The sequence below is a fragment of the Macaca thibetana genome, chromosome 14, assembly GCF_024542745.1.
Source record: "Macaca thibetana thibetana isolate TM-01 chromosome 14, ASM2454274v1, whole genome shotgun sequence".
NCBI classification, from domain to species: Eukaryota; Metazoa; Chordata; class Mammalia; order Primates; family Cercopithecidae; genus Macaca; species Macaca thibetana.
In genome coordinates, this window is record NC_065591.1 from 22,090,134 (window position 1) to 22,114,249 (window position 24,116).

Here is a 24,116-nt window from a genome sequence, read left to right on the forward strand (position 1 = left end):
AGCTATGAGAACCCCTAACACCTCACCTCAGAGCTATTGATGACCAAAGCTTGAAGTAGCAGCTTAGTGGCATCAAGATGAAGGCCATAATGAATCAAAAGGTTGGCCAAGTTGACAAGAGGAACATCTTGGTATTGAAGTGGAGCTAAATTCAAAGCCCTCTGAAGACAGGCAATAGCAAAAGTGCTATTTCCTACTGCTCTCCAGTATAGTCCAGCTTCATTGAGTATGAGCCAGACAGGAGCATTTGGCTGCAAAATCCAAAAATACTTCAGTTAGTACAAGAATACAGTACTTGTTCTAAATAAGATTTTTAATAAGTGCATTTTAACTTTCAGTTATAATTCAGAAGCATTTAAGTTTTAGACGTCTAAAGTAAATGACTCACCTTATTAATAGCATGAAATAAGAAAGACCCAATTTCTTCTTCTGGGATAGTATAGTTATTAATACGGGAAAGCAAAATCTGAAACATCAAAAGGAAGACTGACTCAATTGAAAATAACAGGGAAGACATTTGAAAGAATTTCTATAGATGGTAGTCTTTTCTTGAGCTCCTCAGGAACAGCTAATCTGAACAAATATTTATAATCATATATATGACATAAATTCATTGACATACCAACAGGTGTTGACTTGCTCACATGTATGTAATAGTTTGTTTAACTAAAAAGTTAAAAAGACATATATACCCACACACATTAAAGTAACCTACCATACCCCATTAAAGTCAGCCTAAGTGTTCAGAACCCAAGAAGAAATTATTCAACAGACAACAGCATGCAATATCTGATGTAATAAAAATCTACTATCTTTCCTTCCTGGAAAATACCAGATCCTCATTATTCTACTTCATTGTTCCTGCAGCATTTATGTAACCGTAAGCAACTCTAAGGCACAGATCATGGTCTGTTTATCTTTGTATTCCTAGCATCCACAACAATGTCTGGCACATAATGTTCTTGCCTAAGGAAATGTCTGTCGAATGTAAGCAGTAATAAGTGCCTATAGTTTTGAAATTAACTTAAAAAAAAAAAAGAAAAGGTGGTTGTGATGGTCTGTGATTGCTAACAAGGTAATTTTTTTCATTTTTGTCTATGGAATGATATCTAATATGGTAATCTATAGGAATTTAGGAAAAGAGCATAACCGAACTTCTAATGTTTGCAGAGTCATTATCAAATTAATATAAATTCCTAGGGACCTCATATAAGGTCACAGCAGGGTTGATAAGGCCAGAGAAAGAGATTCTTCAAGCTTTCAATTTATATAAACTTCTGGGGGCCTGGAGGATGCAAAGCTAACTTTTAGTGGTTGCAATGGCCTGTATTACACCGACTCCATTAGATAATTGAGAGTTCTGTGCTACTCATCTTTGAAGTGCTCTGAGTTAGAGGAATACTGTTTAGGTGATCTATGTATAGTAGCCCCGAGGAACTCTCTGGCACTCTTTTAAGAGCATGACTGACTTCGCCATCATTTCACCAAGTCTATAACTCTATCCTTCCATTTCATATACTTAAAGCTCAAACAGCTACCTTCTATCAATTTTTTGTTCCATTTAAGAGGCTTCTGAAGTCACCCAGAATGGACGGCAATAAATACCAGCCTAAGTGAGCCTTACTTTTCGTGCATGGTCATCTGGCATTTTGGCTTTCAGATCCATGCGAACCTCTAATTCTTTGACTAAGTAGGACAGAGTGTGGCTTTTTCTGAAGTCAGTTATGGAACAGTCAGGGGTTTGGGCCTCTTCTTCTGTAGAATAATCATCACTGCTGAGTTCGTGGATCCTGGCACAAGAAAAAGGAACAAGATTCATATTTTCAAAGTTTGGGTGACTTCAAGATAAAGACTTAACCTTTCAAGTCCAAGGCTGGTGCTCTCAAAGAACCGCCAGATGACAATCATGCAGAATCAGGTGCTTTGCCAAATCCATCAGCACTTGCCTGAGTCCTTTGTTTTCCGGAGGCAGAAAATACGTTGGCAATTCCCCACCAACAGGGACTCTAGGGTAGCTTTCTGTACAATCTGCTCTTTTAGGCCACAGAATATGTTGTTTGTCCTGATAAAGAAATAACATTTCTCATAAATTTCTTAGGATTCAGTATTTCAATATGCTAAAGAAGCTTTTAAAATGATATAAATATACTACAATAACTGAACAAAACTATAATACCTTAAGATTATGGTAGACACTATAATATTCCTGCTACTGCAGATTATTAATCTAAGTCAGCAATTCTACCTGCTTTATCACAGACTGGTTCAGGGTTGGGCTAGGGTATAAGCCAGTTGAGCCACTGAGACACAAGAAGAGGTCTGCTTGGGGTTTTTGGGAAACAGAAGCAAGTCTTAGGCTCTTATGTTACTTATGAACAAAAAATCATGTTGTTCCAGTTGCTGCTGGCTGTCATCTTATGACCATGAAAAAAACCAAGCTTTTGGATGAAACCAATACTGTGGATGGTAGAGTGAAGAAAAAAAAAAAAAAGAAAGAAAAAGAAGAAATGGGTCACTGATGACATCACTGGGCCACTGAATCAACCAAACCTGAAGTTTATCCTATTTCTGGACTTCCTGTAATAATAGGCACGTTTTCTTTGTGTTTAAGTTAATTTGAGGTGGAGCTTATTACTTGTACCTGAAAGCATACATAAGCCTATAAAACCTGGCATTGAACACTATTTTTCCCTAAACTAAGGTCTTTTTTTTGCCAATGCCAAAGTTTAACAATTGTTTTATGATTTGTAAAATGTTCACTTTCTCTAAATATAAACAAGATGTACCAGAGGCTTACTAAACTTAAATCTTGAAGCCATCAAACTTTGGGGGATTTATATTACATACAATTAAATCTAAGTGGTTGTTTAATTCTGTTAAACCCTTGATTAAATTCTGAAAATTTAATGGTGAATAAAAATCACAGTCTCTGTCCTAATACCTTGGTATCTGCCTCAGCTAACCTACAATTCTTTCTTAGCTAGTCTAGAAATGCACATGTACTAACTTGTTTATTGTCTATGTCGTCTACTAGAGTGTAGGCTCCAGAAGAGCAAGCGGGCTTATCTATTACACCGCTAGCATTAGCCTAGCACACAGATGGGAGCTCAATAAAAGAATGCTGATCAAGCGAAGTATATAAAAACATACTCTTGGGTCAAGTTTAGAAACTTGTTAAGGTTGGTAATAATATTCAGAGGATAAAGCTTTAAATTGAAATCAGGGTATCTCTCTGCTGTACTTGACTGGGAAAAACTCAAGGCAGAAATTGCATCTTACTCATTCACTACCTAGCAAAATGGCTTCCATTTAATAGAAATGTAATACACATTTGCTGAACTAATCTGAACAGTCATAGAGGCCATATTAATCAGTGAGGTTGAGGGCACTGCTTTAATGGATCTTGTCAGTTTGAGAAAACTGCTTCATCATCCTCTATTAACTTACCCTATATGCATCAGAGTCCCTGCCCCAAATCCAGAGAATAGAATGGGCTACGGGAGAAGACTTGACCGAATCACTGATATCACTCTGATTTGATTGAACATCAAAGTTCACAGACATCATACTGGAGGTTGATGAATCCTCACCAAACTAGAAAATGAAACAAAAAGTTCAATCAAATTGAAAGTGGAAAAGGAGTTGTGACTATAATTTAACTCACACCAAAAAAGCGAGTGAATACTCAAAATTAGTAGAAAATCAGAAAGTAGCTCAGTAATAAAGCAATTGGATCTTTTAATTTTAAGAGCTATGCCCCAATGATATTCTTTCATGGATAATACATAGTTAGCAACTTTCAATAACTTTGCCATTGGAGTATGAGAAAAATGGCATAGGTCATTTTCCTGTCCCTCTGCTTCATTTTTATGATTTAGTCTCTTTAGGTTAATAATTAGCTAATTTAGAAATCTGGTTCATTATTCCCCTTTTCTTCCTACACTAAAATGTTCACCACTCTAAAATTAGTGTGCTGTGTGTGGGTAGAAGCGAGGGAACTTAAGAAAGTGTTCTTAAGGGTTCTATCACTATCACTTAAGGATTACAGACTGCATTCAATCAATTACAAATGAAAGTTTTAGGGGGTGAAAGGGTAACTTAGAAGATGGGAGAACACAAACATATACAGCCTTCTTTCAAAGCAAGGTGGAACAATGTTGGATATACTTACAAGATGCCTGTGTATTTCTGAAACCTTGCTAGATAATGAGAATGGGACTGGGGATGGGATGGGGTAGGAAAGACATAAGAAAAAGGAATGAATATGATGAATTTGTAGCTCTAGGTCTTTATGAATAGGAATGGATTATTTCACTGTATAGTGGTGATACAATTTTATGAGTATAGTCTATTGGAAGCTACACTCCTTCAAATGGTCTTGAGACCATCAAAAAGTCCAAAAGGTACACCTGGGTTTCAATCTATTTCATTTTTAAACATCCCCGTTTTTCCCTTTAAAATGCTTGGTTTTAAGACAGGGAGCTATAATGCCAGAGGGTGTGAATCTGGTCTTCCTTTATTCTTTCCCTTGGAAACCAAACACGAGATATTGCTGGGAGCTGGTTTACAATACTCATAGGAAGCTTTTGGTCCCTATCACTATTTCCCCTTTCAAATGGCTTCTTACTTTTTGTCTCTTAATTTTTCCCAATGCAGTCTGGATTTTTCCAGATTAAAGAGTTCTAAGTTTTTGTGGTTTGTCCTGCTATAGATGGTCTCCTAATCTCTTAGTTATCTTAATTAGTTATTGCTGAAAATTTCTATATCTACAATTAGAGACATGATGAGTTTTCTCTAAGATAGAATAAATGTTGTTTTATTTCTAATATAGGTTGAGTATCAGTTTTCTGAAATGCTTGACCAGGAGTATTTTAGATTTGAGATTTTTTTGGATTTTGGAATATTTTATTACACTTACCTGTTAAGCATCCCAACAAAAATGTGAAATCCAAAATGTTCCAATGAACATTTCTTTTGAGCATCATGTCAGTGCTCAAAAAGTTTCAGTGTTTGAATCCTTTTTTTTGATACTCAGAATTCTGGCTGTACTTGCTGTCTGTATCACTTACTCAACATCAATTATGTACTATTTGGTATCATTATATTTTCGTGTTAGTTCTTCCCAACTAGATAGATTAGGATTGTACACGTGTGTATGTGTGTGTACACATATGTGTGTATATAGAGACAAAGTGAGAGAAAGTGCACACCTAGCAGTGTGCTTAATAAAGATTTTCTGGGCCAGGCGCGGTGGTGCACGCTTGTAATCCCAGCACTTTGGGAGGCCGAGGCGGGCAGATGACCTGAGGTCGGGAGTTCAAGACCAGCCTGGCCAACATGGAGAAACCCTGTCTCTACTAAAAAGTACAAAATTAGCTAGGCGTAGTGGCACATGCCTGTAATCCCAGCTACTTGGGAGGCTGAGGCAGGAGACTCGCTTAAACTGGGAGGTGGAGGTTGTGGTGAGCCGAGATCAGGCAACTGCACTACGAACTGGGCAAAAAGAGCAAAATTCCATCTCAAAAAAAAAAAAAAAAAAAAAAGATTTTCTGTCGATAATGAGTATTTTGTTGGTGGTATTGGTTGAGGCAATATAACTGGACTGATTATTTCAGGAAACAAATGGCATGGTTGCTCTCAAATTTTAAATAGGTCTTACTCTAACAGGTAAAGTGGGGAGATGAAAGCTTTGAGTTCAATAGTAATAATAGCCCAATTCTAGCTCCCATGGTAAACGAGAAAAGAATCAAATGCATGTGCATATAAATATGTAGATGGTACTTTGAGAAAGAGAAAGCATCCATGGAGTTACTGAGTACTCCCTATAAATCTGACTTCGTAAACAAAACAGATCATCAAAATCTCTCTCCCTCTCTTTTTTTGAGACAGTCTTGCTCTGTTGCCCAGGCTGGAGTGCAATGGCATGATCTGGGCTCACTACAGCCTTGACCTCCAGAGCTCAGGTGATTCTCCCGCCTCAGCCTCCTGAGTATCTGGGACTACAGGCACAAGCCACCATGCCTGGCCAATTTATATATGTTTTTGTAGAGATGGGGTTTCACCATGTTACCCAGGCTGGTCTTGAACTCCTAGGCTCAAGTGATCCTTTTGCCTCTGCCTCCCTAAGGGTTGGGATTACAGGCATAAGCCACTGTGCCCAGCCTCAAAATCTTAAAGATCTAAATGATAACCACAAATTTTAGAGATCAAACATATAAAGAATCATGGGAAAAAACAAAAGTTTTTAAAAATCTTTATAAAGCAAAAGTTTATAAGAACTAGATTGGACCAAGAAAAAGACCTGAACATAGTCCACATTTTCAAAGATATCTCCACGATGATAGCGTACAGGCTGGTCCCACTGGCAATGTAAACTATGCTGCTGGTTTACCAGTCGGCATATCTGATGATTTCCTGGAATAAGAAAGAAAATTACACAAATGATGAGCAAGGTCAACAATGCCAATGTGATTTTCTTAGACTAAGTCATTTAGTATCAACCCTGTATCCCTCAAGAGCCCAGCAGGCTACTTATATAGGATGTACTTATATAGAGAAGTATTCATTAATGGCTAATCAAATTAAATCATTTTAAGAAGTCCCAGTTTTTCCACCTATAAAAACAAAGGGACTCCACTAGATGATTACTGAGGTATCTTTCAGCAATTATAGTCTATGATTGTAAAATCTATTGATTACATTGTTTTAAGAGACTTTGGCTATCTTTCTGGAGAGAATTTGCTTTATATACTTCATAATTTTGTTTCAAATGCATATGTAAGAGCTCTGGTTGCGTTTCAGTAGACTGGGCAGTAAGTAATTCCAAAGATAAGCATACTCCTTACTCTCATAATAGCAAAGAAAATGTGTTAAGGGAATTGTAAAATAAACTATAAATGGTCACAGCTAAGCGTCAAAGGTTAAGAAGCTTTCTTGACGAACATACTTATCAAGGGAGAAAGGTATAATTAAGAGATTCTATTAATTTATTCTCTGGTGTTCAGTTGTCAGATCTGCTCCCTCGTAATTAGAAACAAAACATTCTAGATATAACCAAATCATTGCTCTCATGCCAATCCAAGTTCCTATAAACCAGTGGTTCTATTTTTACGGATCACAGATGCTTAAGAGATTTTAATAAAAGCTATATACCCTCTTCCCAGAAAAATACAATTGGACACATACACAATTCTACATATAATTTTCGAGAGGATTTCAGAACCCCCTGAAACTTATCCATCGATCCAGGTTTAAAATTCCAGTCTAAAATTTCACTTCTAAAATGCTGCTTTTAAGAGAGCAAGAAAAAAAGGAGTATGGATGGGTTGTTTCTAGGTGGGTCTGGCTTATATTCCCTTAGTGTAAGGCCTTGTTACACCACAGTGCAGAGTTTTTAGACCCGCGGCAACAGGCATCACCTGGGAGCTTATTAGGAAGGCAGGCTCTCAGACCTCAACTCAGACCTACTGAATCATAATCTGCATTTCAACAAGATCTCCAGGAAACTGATATGCATATTAAAGTCGGAAAAAAACCAAACTGATGTTGAGCAAAGAAGGCAAATAACTTAAGAATTTCTAGGATGTACAAGACTTGTTTTTTATTTCAAAATGTAAATTTGAAAAAAGCAAGGCGGACCACACCAGCTCCCCAAGCCTCCTGGTATACCCACCGTGATGAATCATGCTTTCAAGATGTAGGGAAGTCATAAACACAACTTCACACTGCTTTAAGGCTACAAGAAAGCTATGATAGTAAAGCACGCTAGAAGCGAATTTCCTAACCTGTCTTCAATTACTTGGAGTCACTACTTACCTAACTGTGCCTCTTTTGCCATCTGAGTCTCATGAATGATATTTCTTAAGATTTGCTCCTCCTGAATCAGTTTATGTTTTTCTAGGATTTCCTGCTGTCTCAGGTAGTGGTCATGCTGCTTTTGATACTCTTTTAACTCATTCAGTGTTCGCTGGAGAGATCTTAACATTTTTTAATACCAGGAAAAAGTTAGAGCTATAAAATCATAAAATTTTAAACCCACTTAAATGCATAGATTTTTCTGGTTCTCAGCAACAATTACTGCGTGTTTTCCTTTTATTTAACATACAACCCTGTACCACCAGTTCAATAATAACAGGGCAAAAAGATAAACGTGAAATTCTTCCTTTAAATACCACTTTTTAAAAAAAGAAATGGGGTCTCGCTCTGTTGCCGAGGCTGGATGCGGAGGCCTGATGGTAGCTCACTGCAGCCTTGTACTCCTGGGCTCAACTCCTGGGCTTAAGGGGTCCTCTTGCCTCAGCCTCCTGAGGAGTAGCTGGGACTACAGGGACATGCCACCATGCCTGGCTAATTTAGTTTTAGAAACTGGGTCTTGCTATGTTACCCAGGATAGATTTGAACTCCTGGCCTCAAGTGATTCCTCCCCTCCACCCTGCCTCAGTCTCCAGAATAACAGGGATTACAGGCATCGGCCATGACACCTGGCAATACAATTATCATGACATCAAATGGTATGCTGCATTTTTCAGGTGCCATAAAAAAATACATGACAATATACAAGTTTACGTATTTAACAACTCTATTACTCTCTACAAAATCTGCATTAGTGCCATCAACATTCAAAGTCTTTCTAGAATCCTTTCCTCCTTTTCACTTTTTCCCTTGATTCTGCTTAAAGACAAAGTTAAGAGTTAGGGGCCACAGTACTTTGCTTTCATATTCTAACTTATTGGTTACAGGCCAGGAAAAACTACAGAAACTATACTTAGAAAGGAATATGCTTCACCACCTGATTTCAGTAAATCAGCTGCCTGATTACATTTAATCACAAAACCCATACTGCCTATTACACACTGTAACATATAGAGATTTTAGGAGCTACACAGATTGTGTAAAGATAGAGCCAGCTCAGTTAAGAGCATGATACTGGAAAAGCTCAGCCAGGTATAACAGAAACCAGTTATGAATAAGCAAGCTGTCATCCTTTTTACTTCCTACCATGTTATGCCTTAAACAGATTGGAAAATAAGCAAATACAAAAGCTTAATGAATTCTAAATCTCTATTTAATTCTCTACTAACCAAAGTAAACTCAACTATTACAGTTAATTCTGAGATATGAAAAATTCACTTCTGAGTTAACATAAAGTTTTTTAACTAGCCCTATTGACTGAAGGAAATGTTTTTTAATTTATTATACCTCAAGGATCAAATACAATAGAATTCCATTACTGTAGAACCTAACACACAATCATGATTAAAATGTGGGCCAAATAATGTCTCTTGATCCCATTTAACTACCTTAACAAGAGCCCAACCCTAGAAGCCACCACCTCTCTCCAAGAGGAGAAATATCAACTATTGCACATGTAAGTGATTTTACTGAAACTTAGTATATTCTATGGAAATAAAAATGTAGTCAACAAAGTTACTAAGTATCCCAGTCTCCCCATCCCAACTGACTTCATAAAAGTAATCAATGGTCAATAAAGATTTAAATGACAGCTTTTACTACAAATAGTCTCTAGTTGCAGGAATCCATACAATTAAAGATATTCCTCTACACAACCACTGAATTGTGCTAAACCACCAGGACTAACAGAAAAAGCATAGGACCTGCAGTACTGAAGAGGTTTCTTTCTTAATTCCAATTACCAAATTAACACTGATATCCCCTACACAGATTTAACCTAAGGTTCTATAGTGCTAGTGCTTCAGTGAAATTTTTCCTCTCAATTACCTATGTTGAGCCTCCAATTTCTGCTCCAGTTTTTGCTGACATAGGACAGCATGCTTCCTCTTTATAGCTTGCTCAAACCCAGGTTTGGCCTGCAAAGCGTGGTCATAACAGAGCACTGAGTGGTTATATTCCCCAAGCATCTGAAGAGACAAAAACACACACACACGCACAAGGGGAAAAAATGTGAGCCATGGCCTGGTTGCATCTGTCCAAATCCTCTAATGATTTAGGAGATCACACCTACATCTTACTCTACAGTGACCATTATTTTGATCAGTGACCAGATCCCTACAGTATTAAGGCATACTATAGGATGGTTTAGTTGGAAGGTATTGCTAACCTTAAAAGGTGTACCCTGTAGAAGTTTAAAATTCCAATTTAATTATTATTATTTTTTTTCGGCAAGAGGCTAGAACAATTACATTATTGTGTTGAGGATTTTTCTTCCTCCCAATTTCATTTCCATTGTTCAGACCAAAAAATAAATGGAAAAAAGTAACATTCTACCGAGCGGGGAGGAAAAAAAAAAAAAAGAAAGTGGCAACTACTAGCATGACTCATGAAACAAACAGTTGTACTTACTGCATATATATTCCCCAAAGTGTAATAGCTGGTGAAGAAGTCACTGTCATCCAGAGCTGCATGGACCACGACAGCAGCATCAGCAGAGAAGTGTGCTCTGTGTAGAACGTTTGCCAGGTTGACCAGGGCAATGTCTTTATTGTGCCTAAGGAAAGCAGCACATATTCCACGATTATGTAGAACCACTTGACAAGGAAAAATGACATTCAAAGTTACTTGTGCTTAGGAAACTAAGATATAGGTGGAGCAAATAAGATAATCATAGAGTTTCATTTTTAAATTATTGATGGTTCTTAACCTGATAGCTACAAATTTTGTCTTGCAGACACTATGATTTTACAATTTATTTAGGATTTATATTTGCTTTAAGAAAAGTTAAACTTAGTTTACGATAATTCCATTCAAGTCCTATGTGAATCATAGGGCATCTACATAACATATTTTTTCCTTAATGGAAATGGAAAGTATACTACACAATTATCACTTTGAACTTTTTGACATCTGTGATTTTTTTTGTTGTTGTTGTGGGACTTATTTCTTTGAAGAGGGATGGAGAAAAGTAGATAATGCAATGCTGCTTCTTATTGCTTTCTTATGTATTGTTTCTATAACAGTCCTGAGGAATGTGGAAAATCAAGTCCAGAAGAGGAGGAATCTTACCTGGAAGAGAAGTGAAGTGCTCGCATGGCACATTCTACTACCTGATATGGCTCATTCTTAATTCTCCAGTAAAATGAAGCCATGTTATACAGTACCCATGAGGAAGAGTTCTAGAGATTAAAAAAGTGAAATTACAAACAGGACTCAAGACAGTTTAATTACACAGTGCAAAGAAACTATACCTGTCAAAAGGGTATTCTAATCATCAACTGAGCACGTGCATTAGTGTGTGGTCTTCATATAGAGACCATCCGACTCCAGCTTATTCCAAGAGGGAAATAAAGCTGAAAATCCCACCAATTGACCACAACTTGTTGAGCTCTATTTCAGGACTTCCGAAGTTAAGTCAGAAGACCTCATCTACTTAGAAATAGCTCTAACGTGAAATTCCTGAAATTAACATTGTACAAATTTTTCTATTTATGTAATATCTGAGTGAAGGCACAAACCTAAACAGGCTTACTCTAAACATAAAGACAAAAAAAAAAAAAAAAAGAGGAAAAGGGGCCCAAAACATGAACAAACAGCTAAGAAGTATGTAAAATGTGTAACTTCACAAACAAATAGAAATTTAAAAGATACAGGTTTTCCTTTTACGAAGTGGCAAAGACTAAAAAGAATGCCAATACTTACTGAATATTATTAACTTTAGATATTAAACTATAGAAATGCTAAGTTACTACAGCATTTCTGGGGGACAACTTGACATGCATGTAAAAAGCTTTAAAAATGTAATGTATATTACATTAACATACATATTAATGTATATTACATTTGCCCTTTGACTCCCACAATTCTATTATTAAAAATGTATACTATGGGGAATAATTACGTTTTAACTATAAAGCTATGTACAAATCAAACTCCAAAAGAATATATTACAAACCAGTTTTGAAATTATTCACTTTACTTTCTTTTATAGATTTTTATAGTATGAATCTTTCGCAAGGGCCCAATTATTTTTAAAAGAGCTATTTTAATGTAGTTAAAAAGTTTAAATTTAGTTAAATGTAGTTTTTGAAGACTACAATAAGTACAATCCTGCATTATTCATCCTTAAGCATTCTATCAAAAAAAGTATGTGATTTTTGAGTGATGCAATTTCAGATTTTTGCACTATTAGCAGATCGACTATGAACTTCTACTACTTGAAGTTGGTTAAAGGACAATACATTCTTCACAACTGACTTGTGGCCGAGGTTTCAGTTTTCTTTTTCATGGCCTTTTGAGAAAGTTGTTTTTCAAATCAACCAATGCTTTGATTTTGATTTTCTTCTTTTATTTTCATGTCAGAGTGTAAACTGGGACAAAAGTTCAATTAAAAGTTCTACATGAACTACTGAAAAGAGCATAAGTTAAATATATATCATAGCATACTGGCGGTAAGATAAAAATACATATTTAAAGAAATATCTTTCTGTAATTCTCATAAAATCTCCCCCAAATCTATAAATGTTCTAATGTTACTGTGAATTACTCCCTCCTTCCTTTGACCACTTTCTGCCATTGGCTCTTAGGACATCGCATTCTGCAGGATACCCTTTCTGGTCTTTTTTGCTGGCTTTCCCCCTCTGCTTGATAAATACATGTGGGACGCACCCAGGAGTCAACTGGCTTCTTCTCAAACTTTACTCTTCCCCAGATGACTTCATCCAGTTCCCTGGCTTCAGATATTCATTATTTAATAATTACTCTCTATGTGCCCAACTCTTAACTTTCCCTGAAATTCCAAACTCATATAGGTGTTTCAAATTTAACATGGCCCAAATAGAACTCTTATTTTCTCTTCTCCCACCCCAACACTCTCCTCCTTCAAGTTGTTCAAGTCAAAAATTTAAGAGTTTTCCTTGATTCCTCTTTTGCCCTCAATCCCCATATCTAACTCATCAGCTTCTAAACTCCTAAATATCTCCTAAATAGTTCAAGTCCTCTCATTTCCACTACTAACAACTGCTAGTCCAAACCACCTTCATCTCTCTCTTGAACTACTGCAACAGCTTTCTAACAGGTCTATTTCCAGTTGTGGCCCTTTCAATAACTTCTTCATATAGCAATCAAAGTGATCTTTTAAACCATTAATTGCAATACATTGCTTCTCTGCTCTGACTTCTCAGCACACTTAGAATAAGATCCAAAATCCTTACCCTGGATTTCAGACCCTTACATAATCTGGCACTGGCCTAATTCTCTGGCTTCATTCCTTATCATCCTTCCTCTTGCTCACCAGGCTCCAGCAATATTGGCCTGAATTTGGCTGCATGCCACCTGTTATGGACTGAATGTCTATCTATGTCTCCTCAAAGTTCATATGTTCAAGTGTTATCAGACCTGTGAGGAGTGGATAAAGGCTAAATGAGGTCATAAGGGCTGGGGCCCAAATTTGGTTTCTTCCTATAAGAGTCCTTATAAGAAATGGAAGACAGATTTCTCTCTCTCTGTCTTCAAGCATGCACACAGATGAGGCCATGTGAGGACACAAAGAGAAGGTGGCCATATGCAAGGCAAGAAGAGAGCCCTCACCAGGAACCAAATCACTGGCACCTTGATCTTAGACTTCCCAGCCTCCAGACTATGAGAAATAAATTTGTTAGGCCACCTAGTATGTGGTGTGAACAAATATATTTGGTCTTTGTCCCCAGTTCCTGACACACAAACCTAAAACTTGAAGAATCACAGCAGTAATGTGTGTCTTTCATATGCTAATGGATGACTGGAGGCAGGTGGCCCCCAGATAGCTTCAGGACAGATGCTGGTCCCAGAAAAACCAAGGCATGATTAGAGGGTTAAATCTTTCAGAATCCCATTCTCCCCTTGTCCTTCGGGGATGGGAGAGAAAGTAGAGATTGAGTTCATCACTCATGGCCAATACTTTAGTCAATCATGCTTACATAGTGAAACCTCCATAGAAACTCTTAAACAACAGAGTTTTGAGAGCTTCTGGGTTGGTGAACACATTGAGATTCTAGGAGGGTGGTGTTCTGGAGAGGACATGGAAGGTCTGTGCATCCCTTCTCCCTATTCCCTGGCTTATGGCTTTGGCTGTTCCTGAATTGCATCCTTTACAATAAACCAATAATAGTTGGTAAAGCACTTTCCTGACTTCTGTGAGCTGTTCTAACTTGGGGAGGCAGTTGTGGGAACACTCTTGACTTTATAGCTGATTTGTCTGGTGGCCTTGACATGCGACTGGCATCTGAAGTGCAGGTAGCCTTGTGGGACTGAGTCCTTGACCTGTGGGGTCATGCTAACTCCAGGTAGTTAGTGTCAGAATTGTACTGAGTTGGAGAACACCTAGTTGGTGTCAGGAGAACTGGAGAATTAGTAGTGTGAGAAAAAACTCCATACGTTTGGTGTCAGAAGTGTTTTGAGCAGAAACGGTCCAAAGTGGTACTTTGTTATGGAAGCCAGAGCAGACAAATACAACCACCTAACCTCAGTCAGGATTCAGAGCCTTTGCTGTGGCCTAGCATGCTCTTCCAAGGTCTTTGAATTTTGGTTTCTTCTTGTGATTCAGGTGTCAGCTTAAATTTCACCTTTCCAGAGAGATAACCCCAACTGCTAGATCTAAAGTAACCACCCAGTTACTTTCTGTTTCAATTTTCTATAGAACACTTACCACTATGGTCTACTCTCAACTAACCATTCTCTGAAGGATACTGTAAAATCCTGGGCCAGTTTTCTCTTATTACTCATCAAGTTCTGGGAACGTAAAAGTTTTATATTACCTTCAGAAAAATAAGATGAAGATGGTAACACAGCTACAAAAATAACCATATAAAGCATTTGAAAGTCGTTATTATTGTACTTTTATCTGAAAATTCCTCTCAATATACAGAGTTATGTATTTGAATAAACTGTATACAAAGCTGGCAATTATACATCTTATTTTATACCACTACAATACTGCTTAGAAACTAAACTGCATTTTATGATACTCCTTAGGCACAAAGAAGAACAAAAACATTTTCTAAATGCCCACATTAATCCTGAATGACACATTTAAATTCTTGGGTCCTGTTACATAAATCCCTATTTCATTTTTTTTTAAAGTAGATGTTCCCTTAAAAGAAAGTTACAGAAGATTTTATTGCTGGTGGTGATTCTTTTTCTGTCTCAGAAAACAGTAGTAATATATGTATTGTGTGTAGATAATATTAAAGACACTAAAACATTAACTTTCTTACACACACAATGTATATAATCCAGCCTATAAACCCTGTTGCTAATGTCAGTTTGTATTTCGTTTTTCATCAATTAGTATAGATAAAACTTTCCAGCATCTCTTCCTGGGAAAGGAGACTAGTCTATCCATATTTCTCCCCAGCACTGAACTATGCAATTTGCATCAATGTAAGTGTAATTTCAAATTGTCTTCTAGACTAAAACAAGTTACTCAGGTATTTTCCAAGAGAAAAATACCTTCTGTTTACACAGAGCCTGCTGGCTCTTAAAGTGACTGCTGACTTACCTTCTGTAGGCCTTCATGAATGAGGTGGCCTATGTCATCTATACTCCTTCCTAATCGTTTAGATAAATATGTGAAGATTGGGTCTTCTTTAGGTAGTAGAGGTGCAGAAAGATTAACTCTCTCTTGTACACCCTGAAGAGAAGAAAATGATTCAAAAGACATATCAAAGGATATAAAAGATGACAAATAATTCGGTATCTTACAGTATTTATTTTGAAATACTAATATTTTGGAGTTTTAAGAAATAAGAGATGCCTGTAAAATTATAAAGCTGTTCGGAAGAAGAGAAGAAAGAGAAATAGTCTTTATAAGTGAGAGATCAACAGAAAGAAGAATGCAAAAAAAAAAAAAAAATCCTAAAGTTCTCTACTTACTCTCAAGTGCTGAAAAGCATGTATACTATATGGAAGTTCTAGAATTTTAGTACAATCAGGTTGCTGAGGGTCTGGAGGGACAGGAGATTCTGTGTCTATATAATCTTCAGGACTAAAATCAAAAAGAAGCAATGAGTGAATAAAAGGTGAGATAAACAATATTTTATTTATTTATTTAGAGAAAGGGTCTCATTCTGTTGCCCAGGCTGTAGTGCAGTGGCATGATCACAGCTCGCTGCAGCCTTGATCTCCTAGTCTCACGCGATCCTCTCACCTCAGCCTTCCAAATAGCTGGGACAACAGGCATGCACCAACACAACCAGCTATATATTTTTTTATTTTTTGTAGACAGGTCTCACTATGTTGCCCAGGGTTGTCCTGAACTCCTGGCCTCAAGTGATCCTCCCATCTTGGCCTCCCAAAGTGCTGGGATTACAGGTGTAAACCACTGCGCTCAGTCAATAGTACTTTAAGAAATGTCAACTTTTTCTCATATTCTCATAGCATCTCAACTTTACAACCAATTATTAGTCAATATTCATACCTTTTCATATACCTGCCATGAAAAGTCAAACATTTTGGGAGTTCAAATTAAAGTCAACAATCACATAGAAAATAGTAGATAGATCACAGAATAAGATCACAGACTTTTTAATAACTAACATAACTGCTCAATTGTTTCTAGAAACGTTAAACCAATTTATACTTCCACTGACAGTCTCTCTACATTTTTACAAGTTACTATTTTTTGGATATACTTTCCATTTTGGTAGATGAAAACTATCTAAATATTGCAACTTATACTTATTTGATCATTTCTGAGAAATTTTTTTCCATGTTTATTGGCCATAAGTAATGTTTTGTTAATTTTTTTTTAACTACAAATTTTTCAATTTTCTTTTTTTTTTTTTTTTTTTTTTTAAGAGACAGGGTCTCACTCTGTCACCCAGCCTAGAGTCTGGGCTTTGGTAGAGTGGCACCATCATAGCTCACTGTAACCTTGAATTCTTGGGTCAAGTGATCCTCTCAGTTTAGCCTCTTGAGTAGCTACAACTACAAGTGCACACCACCATGCCTGGCTAATTTTTACATTTTTTTTGGTAGAGACAGGGTCTCGCTATATTGCCCAGCCTGGTCTCAAACTCCTGGCTGTTGGCAATCCTCCCGCCTTGGCCTCACAAAGTACTGGGATTACAGGTGTGAGGTACCACGCCCAGCCAAGTTGTTCCATTTTCTACTGTGGTGTTAAATATTTTAAATTAATTTATAAGAATTCTACATGTAGTATGTATTTTGAACTTTCAAATTCTAAAACTCATCTGTGATTGAAGCTTACTCTTATTACAGAAATAATTTCTTACTAATTTGAGAAAAGAATGTTTGAAAAAGCAATTTTATTTTTGGAAAGAGAACTTCTTTACCTGATGTCTTTGCTCTCCAAAGTTATGTATGTGCCATCATACAGATCCAGGTCCCCTAAGGGCACCTTGGCTTTGATGCAGTCTGGGTCTTCTTTATTATGTCTCTGTTCCAGTCCTGTGTCTCTGTCCTCATTCTCTTCTATGTGAATTTTTTGAGCAACTAATTGTTTCTGTTGAGAAGAAAGTAAGAACAGAATGGATTCTTCTAATATTTTAGTCTAACTACCATTGAAGAGAAAGGGGAATTTGAGCTGAAGAAGTCAGAATCCTCTATGCAGGAAGACAAGAATTCTGAAAATGCCCTTAGTTAACTTAGTCAACACACACAATATTCTCAAAAAAGATGTCCACATACAGAAAGTAACAGAACACGACATTTATCATAGTGGCACACATGTACCTTCATAATATGATTTCTGACTACCCATGAAGCACATCTACTAACTTAACTTTCCTGGCACAGAATGGCTCTGCAATGAAAACAAACCTGTCAAGCTGTTTCAATCCTTCAAGATATAGAGCATGCTGCTATTGGTACCTGGGTATTCCAGTTAATTCCTGTCACTCATAAAATATCTCTTTTTTCAAATGTACAAATAACACAAATATCCATTTTTCAACACCCATATCTATCATATGCCAATATTTTATCTTCCCCCACCCCACTTTTTTTTTTTTTTTTTGAGACAGTGTCTTGCTGTCACCCAGGTTGGAGTGCTGCAGTGGTGCGATCACAGCTCACTGCAGCCTTGACCTCCTGGGCTCAAGCGATTCTCTCACCTCAGCCTCCCAAGTAGCTGGGACTACAGGCATGTGCCAAAATGCCAATTTTTTTTCTTTTTTTTTTTTTGAGACAGGGTCTCTCTTTGTCACTCAGGCTGAGTGCAGTAGTGCGATCACAGCTCACTGCAACCTCAAACTCCAGGGCTCAGGGGATCCTCCTGCCTCAGACCCCCAGGTAGCTGGGACTACAGATGCACACCACCATGTCTGGCTAATTTTTTGTTGTTTTTTTTTTGTACAGATGGGGTTTTGCCATGTTTCCCAGGCTGGTCTCAAACTCCTGAGTGCAAGCAATCCACTTGCCTTGGCCTCACAAAGTACTGGGATTACAGGCATGAGCCACCATGCCTGGCCAACTTTTCTGTTTTTTATAGAAATAGGGTCTCACTATGTTGCCCAGGCTGGTCTCAAACTCCTGGGCTCAAGCAATCTTCCTACCCTGGCCTCCCAAAGTGTTGGGACTACTAGCATGAGACACCATGCCTAGCTGAGATTTTTTTTTCCGAAGAAAAAAAAAGGGAGGGAGTTCAAGGTATTCTTTAATGTTGTCTAAATCTCTAACTTCTTATAATTAATCTGAGTTTATGTGTCATTTCCACGTATATTTTAATAAAATACTATATTACCCATACTCTCCTAAAATATTACTTTCATTATATATGTATCCCAAATCAACATACAGCATTGCTTTGTAAGTTTTAAAATTTTACATAAATGGTATCATACTTAATGTATCTACAACTTTAAAAAAAAAAAGTATGTATGTTTTTTATACTTATCTACATTAGTCAGAATAGCTCTAAATTTTTCATTTAGATGGATGTATAAATATGGATTTATCCATTTTCCTGTAAACATTTATGTTGCTTCTTTTAAAAAAACTTTCTTTGCAATTAAAAATGCTACAATATTCTTATGTCTCCTTGTACACATGTGAAAAATTCTAGCAAGGGCAGAAATATGGGGTCATATGGATGCGCACATTTTCAGTTTTATGCAGACGTGTCAATCTGATTTTCATAGTGGTTATAACTATTAGAATTCTCCCAGTAGATCATAACACCTATATCCCCAGAATCTTACCAATGTTTGGTTTTGTCATACTTTTAAACTTATGCCAATCTAATAGGTATGAAACATTATTTTGTTATATTTATTATGGTAGTAGACTATGTTATTGTGATAGACTGTATTACTATTCACTAAAATCCTGCCCCTCCTTACAAGGTGATACATCACTGTTTTGCCAGACTCAGGCTTGGGCAATATGACTTGCTTTGGCCAATGTAACATAAGTCCCATGTGACCCTTTTACAGGAAAGCTTTTATAGAGTTAGTGTATGCTTCACCATGTTCTTTCTTTCTCCCTCAGCTACTGAGAATGCCAATATTACAGACAGTGGCTGCTCTGTCGGCCTAGGTCCTGGCTTATGGATCACAGTGACATGGTACAGATCCCCAACAGAGCCCCAAATGATCATTTAGCATGGCCTTATTGTTTTATGCCATTAAGATTTTGGGGTTATTAATGGGGACAGAGCCTATGATCTGTTTCCAATTATTCCCTCCACACTTTTCACGGAGATATGCTATCCTGCCCTACTGACTTCAAGGCATGACCACATGACTTGCTTTGGCCAATGGAATGTGAGTAGAGATGGTGTATATCACTTCTCAGTAGAAACTTTAACCAGGCTTATATTATTTGGTTGTTCTTCCTTGAGCCTTCACTTTCCTTCATAAGAACAGCACTGAGGTTCTGTGGCTATTTGTTGCCAATGCACAAGTTGACTAATACACTATAAAATATGGACTATATCAACTAATAGAATAATATTTAATAAGATTCAACATATTTTCATATGTTTATGAGATATTTTGTGAACTGGCTGTTCAAGTTTGCTCATTTTTTTTCCCCAATAGGTTTTCTTTTTTAAAAAACTGATGTGTAGGAATGGCGTGGTGGCTTGTGCCTATAATCTTAACATTTTGGGAGTCCAAGGCTAGAGGATCACTTGAGTTCAGGAGTTTGAAACCAGCCAGGCAATACTGCGAGACCCCATCTCTACGAAACAAATAAAAAGTTAGCCAAGCGTAGTGGTGGTGCTCGCCTGTAGTCCTAGCTACTGGAGAAGCTGAGGTAGGAGGACTGCTTGAGCCCAGGCAATGAGGTTACAGTGAGCAATGATCATCCTACCTGCATTCCAGCTGGGGCAAGAATGAGACCCTGTCTCACAATAAATAAATAAATAAGAAATTAATCTGTAGAAATTTATGGAAAAAGTAATTCTATAAACTCATCCTCTATGAGTTATATGCATGGCAAGTATCGGCTTTTAGTCTGTAGCTTATCTTTTATCATTTGAAGAAAAACTTTTAATTATAAGGTGGGCAACTTTATCAACTGTTTTCTTAATGGTTTGTACTCTGTTTTATTTAAGAAATCCTTCCCAAACCTGAGATCGTAATTACATCAATCAATTACAGTCAAGTACCACATAAAGATGTTTTTGGTTAACAACAGACCCCAGTGGTGGTCTCATTAGATTACAATACCACATTTTTACTGTACCTTTTTTATGCTTAGATATACAAATACTTACCATTATGTTACAACTGTCTACAGTATTCAGTACAGTAACATGTTATACAGTTCTGTACACATGTTATACAGTTCTGTAGACTAGGAGTCTAGACAATATAGCATAGGTGACTGTATAGTAGGCTATGTCACCTAGGTTTGTGTAAGTACACTCTATGATGTTCCCACAATGGTGAAATCCCCTAACAACACATTTCTCAGAGCATATTCCTGTCATTAAGCAATGTATGACTATCAATTTTTTTTTTTTAGTAAAAAGTTTCACTTTTCATACTTAGATTTTTAAACCGTATAGGAAATTTTTTTTTTTGTACATTGAAAGGTATTTTTTTCCCACATGGACAATCAGTTTCCTAATATCATTTATAAAGAGTCTATCCTGTACCCATTTATTCAATGTTTTTAAATTTCATCGTTTTCTAAAATCTTACATTATACCTAAGCTTTCAAATTTATTGATCTAGAGTTTTTATAGTATTAATAATTATGTCTTTAGTTTTAAAAATCTTTATCTTATATCTGCTTTTTCATCACTAACATTTCTTTTTTTCTGTCATTTCTCTTTTTTTCTGATAAGTCTTGCTGCTAGAGTTTGGTCTTTTATTTTTTAAGTAAATACTGTTTTCTTGAGACTGTTTAATTTCTTATGTTATTATTTCCATATTTATATTATTTTAGTTAATTGGTTTATTATGTTTTCTAACTCATGTTGAATATTTAACTCATTTCTTTTCAGTCTTTTTTTTTTTTTTTTAAAGACAAGCTCTCGCTATGGCTGTCCTGTCTAGACTCAAACTCCTGGGCTCAAGCAATCTTCCGGCTTCAGCCTCCCAAGTAGCTGGGATTACAAATGTGAGTCACTGTGCCATTTATTTTAATAAATGCATTTTTCTATAAATTCATCTCTAAATATATCTAAGCTTCATTTCAGGATTTTTGAAATGAAGTGTTCTCACCATAGTCTAAAGTTTTGTGATTTTTCTCTTTAAACCATGGGTGATTTAAGAATGCCTTCAAGATTTTCAAAATTTGTGTTTTCTCTCCTTTTTCCTGGGCATGTGTATTTTATTTCTTTTAACTTAATTGCACTGTGATCAGAGAACATATTACGCATGATAACAAAACTTTGTAAATCACTTCCCTTATATCCTGGTAGTGGTCAATTCTGGTAAATATTCTACATTGAAAACACTGTATGTTCTCTTTGTTCAATTTAGGGCATACTCGCTCCCTCTATATCTTTTTCTATGTCTCGCTGTATACATCTATGTATAGATTTATACAGAGATCCAAAGGTGTTACTTCCTGTATCTTATTTTTGTTGGACTTACCAGTTTCTGACAAAAATCTGCTAAAGTTGCTTCCTCTGGCTGACTTTTCATGTAATTCTGTCAGTTTCGGCTGTCTTGATATAAACATACTCACATCCATGAGGCCGAGTTGTTAGGTACACACAAGTATATGATATTATATTTTGTGGTAGGTTGTTAATATGTAGTATCTGTCTATTAATTATTTTAGGCTCTTACTTTGTCTGAGACAGGCCCACTGTTCTTTATCATTGTAAATCTAAAATTCTGAAAACCTAAAGCTTTAAAAAATTTTTTTGCATTAAAATTCACATGGCAACAAAACCTGATGGAAAGCCATTTTACAGTCTTTATACTCTTAACACGCATGGTCATACATGTCACTAAAGAAATATTAATGTATCTGATTATAGACTTTGAAACAGCCCTGAGAGAAGTAGAATGTAATATAAAATATTTGTGCCTGTCACATTTCTTTTCTTTTTTTTTTTTTTGAGGCCTGGTTTTGGTATGTGACCCAGGCTGCTGGAGTACAGTGGTGTGGTGCAATCTCAGCTCACTCCAACCTCCATGTCCTGGGCTCAGGTGATCCTCCCACCTCAGCCTCCCAAGTAGCTGGGACTACAGGCGCACACCACCACGCTGGCTAATTTTTCTATTTTTGGTAGAAACAGCATTTCTCCATGCTGCCCAGGTTGGTCTCGAACTCCAGGGCTCAAGCAATCTGCCCGCCTCGGCCTCCTAGAGTGCTGGGATTACAGGCGTGTGCCATTGTGCCTGGCCTAACATTTCTAAAATTAAACAACCAAAACAAAAAACCATATTCTTAAACACATAGAGCCTCAATGATTTCAAATAAGGAACTGTGAACTTGTATAAATACATCCATATCAGCTTTCTTTTGCTTAGCATTTGTATAGCAGATACGTTTTCTACATTCTCTCCTCTCCTCCTATATCCTCTTTTTTATTTGTAAGTTTGGTAACTATAGATTTACCTTTTTTTTTTTTTGAGACAGGGTCTCATTCTGTCCCTCATGCTGGAGTGCAGTGGTACTATCATAGCTCACTGTAAGCTCAAACTTCTGGACTCATGCAATTCTCCTGCCTCAGCCTCCCCAGTAGCTAGGACTCCAGGTGCCTGCCACCATGCCTGGCTAATTTCAAAATTATTTTGTAGAGACAGCGTCTTAAATTCCTAGTCTCAAGTGATCCTCCTGCCTTAGCCTCCCAAAGTGCTAGGATTACAGGTGTGGCCCACCACACCTGGCCTGCATGTCTATTATTTTAGTGCTTGTCCCCTACGTTTTTTGTTTTTGGTTTTCATCAGTAAATATTTCAGTATGTTTTGAAAAGAAAAGCCTCTTTTGTGTAAAAAAATAAAACCACCACACCACGATCACATGTAAAAAACAGTAATTCCTTAATATCAGATATCCAGTCTGCATTCAAATTCCCAATTGTTTCTTCTCTTTTAAAAATATAGTTTGAGGCCAGGCACGATGGCTCCCACCTGTAATCCCAGCACTTTGTAGGCCGAGGCAGGCAGATCACCTCAGCTCAGGAGTTCAAGACCATCCTGGTCAACACGGTGAAACCCCGTCTCTACTAAAAATATAAAAAAATTAGCTGGGCGTGATGGTGGGTGCCTGTAGTCCCAGCTACTCGGGAGGCTGAGGCAGGAGAATGGTGTGAACCCGGGAGGTGGAGTTTGCAGTGAGCCGAGATCGTGCCACTGTACTTTAGCCTGGGCGACAAGAGCGAGACTCCGTCTCAAAAATAAAAAATAAAAAAAATAAAAATAAAAATACAGTTTGTTTGAATCAGAATTCAATATAGTCCATACACACTGCAAATGGGTGATTTGTCTCTTACATCTCTTTTAATCTACTGGATACTTTCTCTCCCCACTCCCTTGTAATTTATGTGTTAAAGAAACTGGGGCCAGACATGGTGGCTCATGCCTATAATCCCAGCACTTTGGGAGCCTAAGTTGGGAGGACTGCTTGAGCCCAGGAGTTTGAAACCAGCCTAGGCAACAAAGTGAGACCCTGTCTCTACAAAAAATAAAAAAAATAGCTGGGCATTGTGCACGCCTGTGGTCCCAGCTACACAGGAGGCTGAGGTAGGAAGACAGCATGAGGAAGACAACCAGGAAGTTGAGGCTGCAGTGAGCCGT

At 37.1% G+C, this 24,116-nt stretch overlaps 1 protein-coding gene across 3 annotated transcripts in view; it reads right to left on the minus strand.

Annotated features, from left to right (window-relative positions):
• Positions 1–24,116, minus strand: part of TTC17 (tetratricopeptide repeat domain 17) — a 139,481-nt gene that overhangs the window by 84,466 nt on the left and 30,899 nt on the right. For all 3 annotated transcript variants that reach the window (XM_050758249.1, XM_050758248.1, XM_050758250.1), the window contains exons 3-15: positions 17,244–17,413; positions 15,823–15,934; positions 15,449–15,580; positions 10,981–11,090; positions 10,321–10,465; positions 9,739–9,878; positions 7,816–7,976; positions 6,302–6,414; positions 3,448–3,594; positions 1,947–2,062; positions 1,625–1,790; positions 389–466; positions 27–251 (exon numbers count right to left, since the gene is read on the minus strand). In XM_050758249.1, the coding sequence (XP_050614206.1) occupies positions 27–251; positions 389–466; positions 1,625–1,790; positions 1,947–2,062; positions 3,448–3,594; positions 6,302–6,414; positions 7,816–7,976; positions 9,739–9,878; positions 10,321–10,465; positions 10,981–11,090; positions 15,449–15,580; positions 15,823–15,934; positions 17,244–17,413 (1,815 nt within the window). The remainder of the gene's footprint in view (positions 1–26; positions 252–388; positions 467–1,624; positions 1,791–1,946; positions 2,063–3,447; positions 3,595–6,301; positions 6,415–7,815; positions 7,977–9,738; positions 9,879–10,320; positions 10,466–10,980; positions 11,091–15,448; positions 15,581–15,822; positions 15,935–17,243; positions 17,414–24,116) is intronic.